We start from the raw sequence: 12238 nt of genomic DNA, 5'->3' as shown, positions 1-12238 counted from the left end.
GGCACACTCTTGGGCTCTTCTGCGTGGTCACTACATTAGATGTGGTCATTAGATGTAGTGAAGTCAACACTTGTTGGCTCCACCATCTACTGTGTCCTTCTAGGCATTCGCTTTGGAAATCCCGGTAGAGACTTATTTATTTATTTATTTTTGCAAGTGGGTGGGAACTTAGGAGGGAAAAGAGGCAGAGAATATCAGCTGGAAGCGTGAGGGGGAAAAGGGCAGAGGGATGGGCCCAAGAGGGTACTTTTTTGAACCTTCCCCAGAGCCAAAACTCGACCCACTCAGGAGGCTAGCTCTCTTCTGTCTGCAGGGGCTCCCTGCTGGGCTCAGAGGGGAACATCTGCGCTGCGTGACACCTTTGGAATGGGAAGCACAGGAGGCAGGGCTAGAGCCAGCGTGTGAGGCCTGCAGTTCCGTCCCAGCCGCTCTGGGGACGTTGTGCAATTCAGGTTGGCCTTGCTGACTGCTGTTGGCTTTGCAGACCGGGTTTCCCAATCCCTGAACGGCTTTATGGAGTGAGAGCTGTAGCAGCCAGATGCATGTGCCCCACAGGCTGATAAGGGGGTGATCGCACATGGCGCCTGGGGCTTGGTCTCCAGATGAGGGCGGGGTCCAGCAATCAAGACAATTTAATTCCTGGCCCAGCTGCCCCTCTTGGTGGAGGCTTTTTGGCAGGCATGGCAGGCTGCGTGGTGCCCTAGAATGGCAGAGGGACGCCCCATGACCGAGAGCCCAGACACAGTCCAAGCATACTCACAGGAACCAGTCCACCGCGATGATGAGTGTGATGTCGTCGGTGGGCAGGCCCACAGACGTCAGCACGATGACCATGGTGACCAGACCCGCCTGAGGAATCCCAGCTGCCCCGATGCTGGCAGCCGTCGCTGTGATGCTGTTCAAAGAAATCCCCAAACAGAAAACATTTGTACAAATCTCCCCAAATAGACAGGACAGCCTGCAGACACACACAGTGCAATGTCTTCCCAAATTAACAGAAGAGGATGTGCTTTAGAAAAAAGTAAGTGAGACTGTACGAAACCCCACCAAACTAATAATCATACTAACTAGTATCGATGAACTGCTTATGAAGTGCCATCTGACATGCTAAACATGGCTTATCTCATTTGCTCCTGACAACACCCCTCAGGAAGTAGGTCCTACTACGATGGCCCTATGAAGGGACTGGTGGCTACACGCTTTTCCCATACCTGAAAAATTCAGGGCCTGGCACAAATAATGCCCCTTTTTTATTATAAAATATTTTATTACAAAATCACGAGCATGTAATTCTGTAACATAACAATATCACACTGAAGCACACTGTGTGACATTTTAGGTGAGATGCTCAAATTGCTGTCCATCTCGTGTGAGACATTCAGGTGCCCCACTAACCACACTCAGGCAGGCCATACTTCTGTTGGACCCTGCATTTCGTAAGGTCTACAACGAGTTCAGTAACAACTCGCTTCTAATAACTCCAATGTCCAAGTAGAGGATTGTGTGGTTAATGAGGTCGGAAAAAAATCAGATTTACCGACTAAAAAGCAAAAGGATCGTGAACAAATTTCTGTAGCACTGTAAATATTTTTTATGGAGATAGCGTGGACTTGCTTTGTCAGGCGCCTACCCGGTCTGGGACTCAATTTGTTAAATACCTACTTGACAGGCTGAGGTGGGAATGTGAGAATGTTTCAGAAATAGTAAAGTATTCCCTAGATCTAAAGTATTAATAAAGTAACAGGTCTGTGGAAGACTGTTTGTGGCTCCCTCACACTGTCCCCCTCCCACGGTAATGGACTTTGTAGCTGGCGTATAGCTGTGGAATGAAGGCTACGTTTCCCAGCCTCCCTAGGAACCCCTCTAGGCAAAGTGCTGGCCAATGAGGCAGGCGTGAAAGCGATCAAGCAGTTTGCAGGCTGTGCAACTCCTCCTCTTCCCTAGGGCTAAAATTTGGAGATGGTGACCAGCTCTGCTGGACCATCTGGGCGAGGGTAACACCCCAGGGGCGGCAGAACCACAAACTTGGGAGCTGCTCCACGTGAGAGAAACACAGTTTGGTCTGACTGAAGTCGGGATTGTTGGTATTACTTTTTCACTCTGTCACATGCAACTGCAGCTCAGGGCTTTTTGACTTGAGCGCCAGGGCCTGCCCGAGAGCAGCTTACAGAGAGCCAAGGCACTCATCTCCCAGCCCCAGTGTGGCCAGGCTGGGTCTGGGGCTCCCGGAGCTCCCAGGCCCCTGACCTCCGGCCATGATTGGTTTCTAACACAACATTTGAAAGCAACCGATGGCGAGCACACACACACACGTGTGGGAGCTGGTAGAGATTTAAAAAGATTAAAGTGACATAAAAACCAAATACAAGCCATAAATCTGAATTTGATCTTGGTCTAGGAAAAAAAGCTGTAAAAGATGCTTTGGGGAAATTTAAATGTCTAGACTAGATAGATATTCTGGAAGTATTTTTAAGATTCTTACTATTGTGGTTATTGTGGAAGACTGTCCTTATTCTTAGGAGATGTATGCTGAACTGTGTACAAGTGAAATGTCATGACGAGGGAGGGAGACAGCGAGAGAGAGAGAGAGAGAGAGGAGAAAAGAAAGAGAGAGAGAAGGCACAAAAGTGGCAAAATGTTAATGATCGATGGATCTGGGTAGAGGATATTTGTTGTGATATTCCTTCAACTTTCTTTTTTTTCCATTGGTGTTCCAGTACAGTTTTCTGTCTTTCCCCCCACCCCTCCCCATCACCCCAGTCAACTTCCTTGTATGAGACAGTTTTCATAATAAAAAGTAGTGGAAAATCTGGCTTATTTTGATCTCCAAAATGAATTGCTAACAACACTTAACGCACACAGTGATGAGCAGGGTCTTATCTGGACAGAGGCTCCAGCTCCCCTTTGCAATTACTCACTGGTCTGTGTGCAGGCTGACTCTCGGAGGGACTGGGCCCCCACGCGCATGTGGAGATGCGTGGGCCCCGTTGGGGGATTCTAAGGAAACCAGTAGGCAACAGTGGCTGCCTCTGAGGGAGACTAGGCGATTAAGGGAAGGTATGGGGGGAAACCACCTTTCACTAGACACTTCAAACATAATAGCTAGAAAAATAGTCCCCAGAAATACAATTCTCAACCTCTTTTGTCAGTGTGTCCTGTCATCCACTTTATACTGCTTAAAACTTAACCCAGAAGAACTCATTAATCTAGATTTTCAAATATAGTTTTATTTTCTAATGTTGTCAATAAAAGCTAACATATTTTAATGCCTTTTAAAATTCAAGGATAAGCTAACATTTTTTAAGAAGAGAAATAGCCATACCATATATTCTGCAGAAAGACATATTTTTTCTATTTCTCTGTATTTCTTCAAAGATAAAGAGCTAGATGTATTCATGGGTGATATACTGCTTAGTAAATCAATCAAGTGGCATGCACTATGGATGGTGTGATTCCATGAATCACAAGTAAAGGGGTGTGTGTGTGTGTGTGTTTATGTACAAGACAAGGTCTTTCTACCCCAAACCTCAACAGGGATCACCTATGGAAAGACAGGGAGAGATGGCGGCAGGCAAGTTTCACTTTTTACCGTATGGTTTCTATATTATTGGAATTTCATTATTAATTAATGTGCACATCTATAATTAAAAAAAATCTAAATATCAAAAAATCAAACCATTCCCACAAACCCCAACCTCCGATTTATGTATGAGCCCTTCCTCGCCACTTTCTTCCCCTAATCCCCGATCACCATCTCATCGTTTACAGTGATTCTTAAGAAAATATTGTGCAGAACTTCCCTTGTACCTGATTGTAATAATCTGTCCAAAGTTCAGCTCAAAGTTGTTAACTTGAGCGATGAAAATGGCAGCCAAAGCCTCGTAGAGGGCGGTCCCATCCATGTTAATGGTGGCCCCAACCGGGAGCACGAATCTGGTGACACGTTTGTCCACGCCATTGTTCTCTTCCAGGCACTTGAAGGTGATGGGCAGGGTGGCAGAACTGAGGACAGGAACACAGGGCAGGTCAGCTGACCGTCCGACAGTTCCTACCGTGCCTGCGTGTTTGGTGGTTTGGACAGTTTCTTCCTTTAGAAGGAACTGGGTCAGCACTTATGGAGTAGGAAAGCACGTGGGCCCCTCCCTGGGTCATCTGGCAAATCTGCTCTGGGTTCCTCTGTGAAGCATCCCTCACCATTATTTCTCTGTCACAAGAGCCAGTGCCCAGCGATTGCCCTCTGTCCCTCAGGCAAATGTCAGCTGGAAGAGGGAGGGGACAGTGTGCAGGGAAGGAGAGTTGATTTCCCCTTCACATATAACCAGGCATTCCTTGACTCCCAAACATGTCTGATTAGCATCAGAAGTGCCAAAGGCAATTCTCACACCTGGAAGTTTAAATTTCCCTTCCCCCCACCAACGTGTCCTGTTATTCTGAACCTGAGGGCTCTGGTTCAAAGTCATGTTTGAGTCACATCTTCCAATGGGAGGAAGCCGCACAAACGCGTACCTGGAAGAGGTTCCTAGAGCTGTGATGAGCGCTTGCAGCAGCCCTCCGATAAACACCCAGGGGTTTTTCCGAGTCACAAAGAAGTACAGGAGGGGCAGGACGATGACGGCGTGAATGAGTAAGCCCACGATGACCGTCAAGGTGTACATGGCCAGCTGGCCCCCGATCACGCCCATGTCTTCCATCTCCACAATCTTCCCTGCAATCAGGAAGAGGATGCCCAGAGGGGCGTACCTGCATGGAAGCAACACAGGCACAGTGGGAAGTCTGCCTGCCAACAAGCTCTACGACCTGCAGAAGTTACCCCGTGGTCAGAACAAGGTGAACAGTTGATTTCCAAACTTTCCTGCCAGGATACCGTTGGGACTTGGGAACTTCTTCCTTTTCTATTTTTAAATAGAAACTTAAATATAAATACTGCAGAATCAAGTTTTCTTTTAACACAGTCTTTCTATAGGTCACATTTGTTTCCCTCTAAACCTGTGAGAAAAGATAGGCACAGAGGTTTGGTCACCCATCTCTGTGTTTCTAGATGGCTCTTACTACACCTGGGTCCCGTTCCTGGACCTCAGATGCCACCCACAGCCCTGCCTCCTGCTGTCCTGCCAAGGGCTCAAGAATCCACCAAAATGACCTTCCCCACATCAGAGCCCGACGCCCAAGTCACTGCGATGTCAGTGTTTTAGGCTTGCAGTCAGCTCTCTTGTTCAAGCACCACTTTTATTTTTTTCCCATGTTACACATGACTTACAATATGACCTAATAGCAGTCTTCGAATCAACTCTTTCATTTAAGTAAATTTCTCCTAGGAGGAAATTTTGTCACAGTGCAAACGGAAAACTAGTACCATTTGCCATAAATAGAAGGCAACCATAAAATAAACTCAGAGCCATTAAAATTAATAACGTGCATGTATGTACTAATTCAGTACAGGTGTCCTAATTAAGTCATTATTACCCACAGGCTGCTACTGCCATTGGTGATCTTTCCCCTGCAGACTTGACAAAAATGAAGGACTGAGAGACAAAATGACTTGTGTATGCTGAGACAACCCTGTTGCTTAAAGGCCCGCTGACCAGCATTCAACTCCTTGCCTGGCGTGTGCACCAAACTACATCCAAACTCACATTCCCCAAACTGGAGAGGCCGTCGCCCTGGTCTGCTGGAAACTGTGGAGGATTTATTTCAAGTAGAAAAATACAATGTTGCTTTTTAAAAGTCCTTTAAAAACACGAGCCAGGAAATTATAAGAATACCTGTTTGCAGAAATGTAATAATTCAATGTTGAATGTGCAGGCAAAAAGTACAGCTAGAAACGCTGCATGTGAGGTTCATTCAGCAGCCTTGAATGGGCCTCTTTCATAACAGAGGTGAAAGGTGCAGGCACTTTAATACTACGAAGATAAATGTCCACTTTCAGCCCTGCCGAGAATTCAAAGGAGGGCCCCCAGGATTCCGCCTGGGGGCTCCTGTGGAGGCTGTATTCTGATCCGTCTTCGTGTCCAACTTTTCATATCCGTCTTGTACAGACTTCTGAAAAATGAACTTCTGGGCTTTGGTGGCAATAAAGACAAAGAATATTTTGAATCATGTTGCCGAGCATTTTTCTTAGAAATGGATGACTTCCTGCCCCAGGTGCCTGGAATGGGTCTGGATTGGAAATGAAGGCTAACCCAGTGAAAGGGCTCTTTCCCTAGTGCAGAGAATTTACTTCCCAAGGTCAATGTCTCTCTTTGGATTGAGTCTTCCCTTTGTCTCCTGCTCTTGACTTTATTTGAAGGAAGTTTATCATAAGCTGTGGTCTGGCATTCTCTACTGCTTCCCACGAGGGCTTCAGGCATGCTGCAGAACCACACTGGGTTTTTCTTAGGGCTCAAACAGGGGAGGGCAGCTCAGTCTTTCTGATGGTCCAGGGGCCTTTGCATTTGTTTCTCCTGCTACTTGGAATGCTCTTCTCCTGTACATTGTGTGGCCAGCTGCTCCTGGTCTTTCAGGCCTTAGCAGAAAAGGTCACCTCCTCAGAGGCTTTTTCAAGGCAAATTTTGTGCCTCCTCCCCAGGCACGTTTTATCACATCACACCACGCCTGTTTTATTTTTTCCACAGCACTTGTGACTAAACCCTATAGTTGATTTGCCCTTTTCTTTATGTTGTCTCCCTTAAAAAGATGTAAGATCCAGGGCATTCTTCCATGTTGTCTTCATTGCTGTATCCATAGTGCCTGGCATTATATGCTGGGCATATAGTAGACACTTGATGAATAGGCCTTAAATGAAAAACTAAATAGATATAAAATGGAGGAATGAGGGATAGGATCCCATCAGCACAGAGGTAAAAGAATTGACGCCTTTCAAAACCCAGGAAGCAAATTTATTGAGAAAGGTGTGCAGATAGGTTCGAGACCACTGTCAGCCCAGAGCGTCATTGATTTTCCTGTGCTTACCAGAAGGAGATCCCTGCAATAGGCCACTCTGCCTGGGGCATCTTCCTCAGAACAGAACACAGGTCGATGGTAACAAGCACCTGGTACACAGCATACACGGCAAATGGAAATACATACCACATTATCACGGCTACCAGTCTCATGATGGCTTCATTGAGAGAATCAAAGAAATCTTTCAGGGCCTGTCCCTGCTCCTTCATGTTTCCAATCACCAAGCCGAAGCACATGGAGAAGACGACGAGGCCCAGGGCATTGACCCCATTCACCGACCCTGGAACTGGGACCATCTCCTCCGTGATCCGTGAGAGCGTCTGCATGGCCTCGGACACGTTGTTCATCACGGCTCCCACGAGCGTGTCGTTGGGCTGGGCAGGCGCCTTAATGCTTCTCTTCTCATAGTTGGTTTTAAACTTAAAAAGAAAAGTCACAATGTGGATTACAAGTGATATTTTTTCCTTCTTTGTACTTTTCTGTTGTCCAAATTTTCTGTGATATACATTAGTCTTCATTCAAATGTTATAAAAGTATCATCTATCTATTATCTACCTACCATCTAATCTGTGACAAACCTTACAACTTCCTAAGCGCACGCACATATGCACACTCACTCACGTATATATAACAAATCACAGTAAGATTTGTTATATCTGGTTGAAGATGCTTGGCTGCACATACACAGGTGCCTTTGCTTTGCTCTGGAACCCTAATAAAATGAGTACAATGGGCTTTAAAAAAATGACAAATCCAAATGTTCACAAGAGTCCCTTATTCTCAGTGGGATCATGCTGGTATGGGATTATGGGCAAGTCACCTAGCATCCTTTTGCTCACGTTCCACATCTGGGAAATGGGGGTGACTGTGCTAGTTCTGCCGCACAGGGCTGCTGTGATGATCAAACTGAAGGAACTATATCAGAACATCCTGTAAACGTCCAAGTACCACGCTGATGTTGGGTAGTGGTACTCAATAACAAAGCCCTTCAGGGACTAGACTTCGCTGGAAATTCCAGTGGATATTAAAAATGTTAACTCTCCGGACGACAATCTTTAAGGCATTCCCAATAGTACTGGTTCTTAAGAAAAGGGGCTTGATTAGTAGTTGATCAACAGACGACAGCCCGCTTCTCAAGTCCATAGCGGCATGTCTGTTCTTATTGAAGAGATGGCCTTTTCCCATAGATTCTACAGAGATGTCTCAGACAGGAGTATATTACCGAGGTGAAATAAAACAATTAAACCCATCCTTCTGTGATTTTAATGCAAGCAGAACCCCTGGCCTTCATGTGATTGTAAAGCATCAGAGAGAGTAATATACGGCACTGACCCGATCTGGAGAGTAGGGGACGAAAGCACAGCTGCACATGAAGTGCTGGGCCATTTCTTCACCAAGAATAAATGGGAGACTTTCTTGTCCAATAGGAAACAGATTATTCCCGACCACGGACATGGCCAGCTATCACCCTGGGCATCACCCTGAACAGTCAGTGGTACTGCTGGTAATTTCAAGTAACAAAGAAACTGGCCCCTCGTTGTTTACTATTCTGGTCAACTCTCCAATCTCTATTCCATTAAAGTGTTTATGTGTTTATGGATTGTCTTGGGTCAATTTTCAACCCTGGTTGGCCTTTCCTCTGCCTCCAACTATTTCTCCTTAGACACAGTTTATAGCCTGCACAGAGATTGCAGCCGCTTGTGATTTCTGATCTAAGACAAATAGATCTGGGAGGTACATTTGCTTCCCCTTCAAAATCCTGTAAATGCCATCCAAAACCAAACACAAGGGATCTGTATGAGTCTGTACTTCCCCCAGTGCTGCTGGAAATCAGCACTTCAATGTCACCCAGAGCCAGCTGGCTAACTGGAATAGCTAGCCTCATGGTGCTGGGGTTGGCTGGTCAGACTGAGAAGGGTTTATTATTTGTGGTTACAGTTGTTTTTGAACAAAAAAGTTAGGTTTTGGCCTCTTAGGCTTTTGTGTTTTTAAATGAAGAAAGGATTCTGTTAGAAGAGGAGTCTCCAAACTCCGGGCCTTGGATCTGTACTGGTCTGGGCCTGTTAGGAACCCGGCTGCACAGCAGAGGACCAGCCTGAGTGTAATGCACTTGAATCATCCCCAAACCACCCCCTCCCCCACCCCCCCGTGGAAAAATCGTCTTCCACGAAACTGGTCCCTGGTGCCAGAATGGTTGGGGTCTGCTGTGTTTGAATTTTGCAGTGTGTGCATGTATTACCTATCAAACATGGTCAATAGAATGTTAAAAACTTGAAAACAGACAAATGGCGGCTTATACGCGTAACACTTTGTCCTCCATGAGGTCAGGTGGTTTTGTTTGCTTCACACATCCTTAGCAGGAAGGTTAGGGAATTACAAGGAGGGTGAAATGACACCATCTGGAAAAATGCTGGGGAGCTACTATTGAACCCAGAAAGTGTAATTATTTCCTTTTAATATCTGGGCAACAAAGCTTTTTTTTTATTCAAGTGACGTCAGAATGGACTTTACCACTGTTATCCCCTAATAGCAAAATGTATTCGCATCCACAACACAGAGAGCCATGAGTTGCTTAGATACGGGGGCGCTCAAAGGACCTGGATCTCACTATGGTCTCTCGGCAGGGGTCTCATCACCGGGGATACCCCTTTCTGGAAGCAGACTGTTAGAGCAGGAATTTGAAGTCAGGAATGGATTGGAATCCGGGTCTGCCGGTTACCCCTAGGGAGATCTCGTGCCCGTTACACGTACGGTCCCTCTGAGGTATCGCGGATGAGTTGCCTCGTCAGTGAAGGGAAGACAGTGACACCCGTCACACTCACGTGAGGACTGAGTATGACGTCAGTGCTTGGCACACTGCTGGCATTCAGCACACGGAGATGCCTTTGCTTTTTGATATAGTTACCCCTTTAGAACACACTTTTAAATAATGGCCCATGGATGTTTTTAAAAAGTCAAACCCAGAAACTTGACTAATCTCCTTTATCTTTAGAACAGCTTGTAGATGTATTCATATTGGAGTTTGCCTGCTTGTTGGGGCTTTGTTTGTGGGGTGTGGGGGCGGGGAGAGAGAGGAGGTCTGCTGAGCTGGCTTCTTACAAATCAACAAAGATTCGAGAAGCTATTTGTATGTAAGACATGCCGTGTTTGGCAACTAACAGGCCTTCAGTGTAAGACCCACTCCTGCCTTCTAAATTCATTAGAAAACCTAGTACTTTCTCTTCTGGTTGAGAAGTGCTTCTTATTACAGAGAAATGGAAAAAAATAAAATAAAAAAGAGCGCCCCACTCAGTGGGACCTTCCATTGGATGCCAAAGAAGACTTACTAAGGTAAATTGGTAGCTGGGGGGTGTTTACCTGTTTGAAGCAAGCTTCCACCAGATTTGGAGGGAACATATTCCTGCAAAGAAAATGATAGTTACTTATAAAATTTCCCAAATAATAAGTTATCTCCTTAAACACTTTTTTCATTGTGCTTATGGTAAAGACTGCATTGAACTAAGCAACAAATGGAAAATGAGAAAGATTTTTTGTGGATTTTATAACTTAAAATGGGACATATGGCCATCCCTAACTGTGGTCCATATAATTCATATATTTCAGGGAAATCCCAAATTCAACTCATCTGTTTGCTTGTCAGTCAATGGGATTTTTTGTCCAGACATTGTCATTAAAACCTTGTTCCTTAGAAAAATCAAAGTGAGGATGGAAATGTGTTTTGCCAAAAGCACTCTGGTTAATTGCAGTATTATTCTATAATGGTCACTTTGGTATTGTGCCGTACATCTAGGGACCAAATACAGCATTCTGAATTAAAAGTCATGGTTGCAGTGTGGAATTTCATCCACTGAAAAGTCCTCCTAAAGGTCCCCTGGGGGATGGGACATTGACAATGTATTGCTAGAGCTTGTGAGGCTCCTCTGTTGACTACTGGGAAGAAGGACCACAAAATCTGACCTTGAGTCCTGTGCAGCAAGATCTGTGACTTCCTCAGAGCAGTGTTTGAGTTTATGGTGGGGAGAGATAAGGAGCAACACTGTAGCTGGGGAGTCTCTAACCAGATGTATAACCTTGGCCAAATCATGGCGCCCATTGAGGTCTCAGCTGACTCATCTATTAAAGAGGACATTGGATTAAACTTGCATGAGCGCTCCAAGATCGAAGACTGTGGGACAAGAAGACATGACCTTGGCAGTTGCAGAGCCTGAAACTGGCAGTTGCACGCTGTCAGAGTCACACTTGAAGGCTGTAAATTCTTGTCCCTTTTTTCCTACTGCCTAGACCATCTTGTTTCCTCTTCCTTCCCATCCACACTCTATGGATCTGTTCCTATAAACCTCGACAGCAATGTGAGTTCTGGAGATCTCAGGATAGATGCTTAAGCCAAATGACTGGGTGGGGACAGGTTAGCCATATGGTTGCCACTGGGACAAGGAAGGGCAGAAGCATCATCCAGACATGAATGACAAGATCCCAATTCTTCAAACAAGGAATAGAAATGATATAGAAAGAGAATATACTAAAATACTTCTAGAAGGAGATCTGACTTGGATTGCTGGACACACAACACAGTATACAGATGGTGTGCTGGGGGATCGTGCACCTGAAACCCGAGTCCTTTCGTAAACCAGTGTCAGCCCCCAGTAAATTCAATAAGAAGGAAAAAAATACTTCTAATTCAAACGGTCTGCGGATAAATAAAGTTATGAAAAATGGTGAGAATCCCTAATGAATTGTACAAACTAAGTAAAAAACATAGTTATTGGGTGACAACTTGAGATGGAATTTTATAGGGTAGCTTGTTACCTTCAGATCATTTCATTTGACTCCCTGAACAAGGCTTTCAAGGGGCGGCTCCATGGGGCTGGGTGGAGCTTACACACAGGTGGTACCAAGTCACCCGTGGGAGGAACTGAGAGGTGTGGTCAAAGAGACCCTTTATTCCCCAAACCTCTCTTGAATGTATGTGAAATCAAGTCTCTAGGAGGAGTTTCTCTCAGATGATCAGTGGGGATTCCTTTAGGGTTGGTGTATAGAATTGGCAAACCAGCCACTTTGCAAGTAGGTTGTAAGGATGTGAGAAAAGAGCTGGGTTTGGGGATGACACGCTGGGTGGGGCTGCACCGTGGGTGGGAGATGCTAAGCCTGTCGGGAATCTAGAGCCTGTGCTGGGATGTCTTCCATTGGCCCTTCTAGATCCACTCTTCACTCTCTCTGTGCCCTGGGGGGCTGGCCCCTTGGCCTGCAGCCTGTGGGCTCTCTTGCCATATGGCTTCCTGCTGGGTTTGTGTAGAGGGAT

The 12238-nt window shown here is 45.7% G+C and overlaps 1 protein-coding gene across 1 annotated transcript in view; it reads right to left on the bottom strand.

Annotated features, from left to right (window-relative positions):
• SLC1A3 (solute carrier family 1 member 3) overlaps window positions 1-12238 on the bottom strand; it is a 79025-nt gene that overhangs the window by 3368 nt on the left and 63419 nt on the right. Inside the window, exons 5-9 of the mRNA XM_037063189.1 lie at window positions 10297-10339; window positions 7066-7358; window positions 4507-4740; window positions 3808-4002; window positions 761-895 (exon numbers count right to left, since the gene is read on the bottom strand). Coding sequence (XP_036919084.1) covers window positions 761-895; window positions 3808-4002; window positions 4507-4740; window positions 7066-7358; window positions 10297-10339 — 900 coding nt within the window. The remainder of the gene's footprint in view (window positions 1-760; window positions 896-3807; window positions 4003-4506; window positions 4741-7065; window positions 7359-10296; window positions 10340-12238) is intronic.

Source organism: Sturnira hondurensis, unplaced genomic scaffold, assembly GCF_014824575.4.
Source record: "Sturnira hondurensis isolate 20B ecotype Veracruz unplaced genomic scaffold, ASM1482457v3 Scaffold0014384, whole genome shotgun sequence".
NCBI classification, from domain to species: domain Eukaryota; kingdom Metazoa; phylum Chordata; class Mammalia; order Chiroptera; family Phyllostomidae; genus Sturnira; species Sturnira hondurensis.
This window is presented reverse-complemented; position numbering and strand designations above follow the sequence as displayed.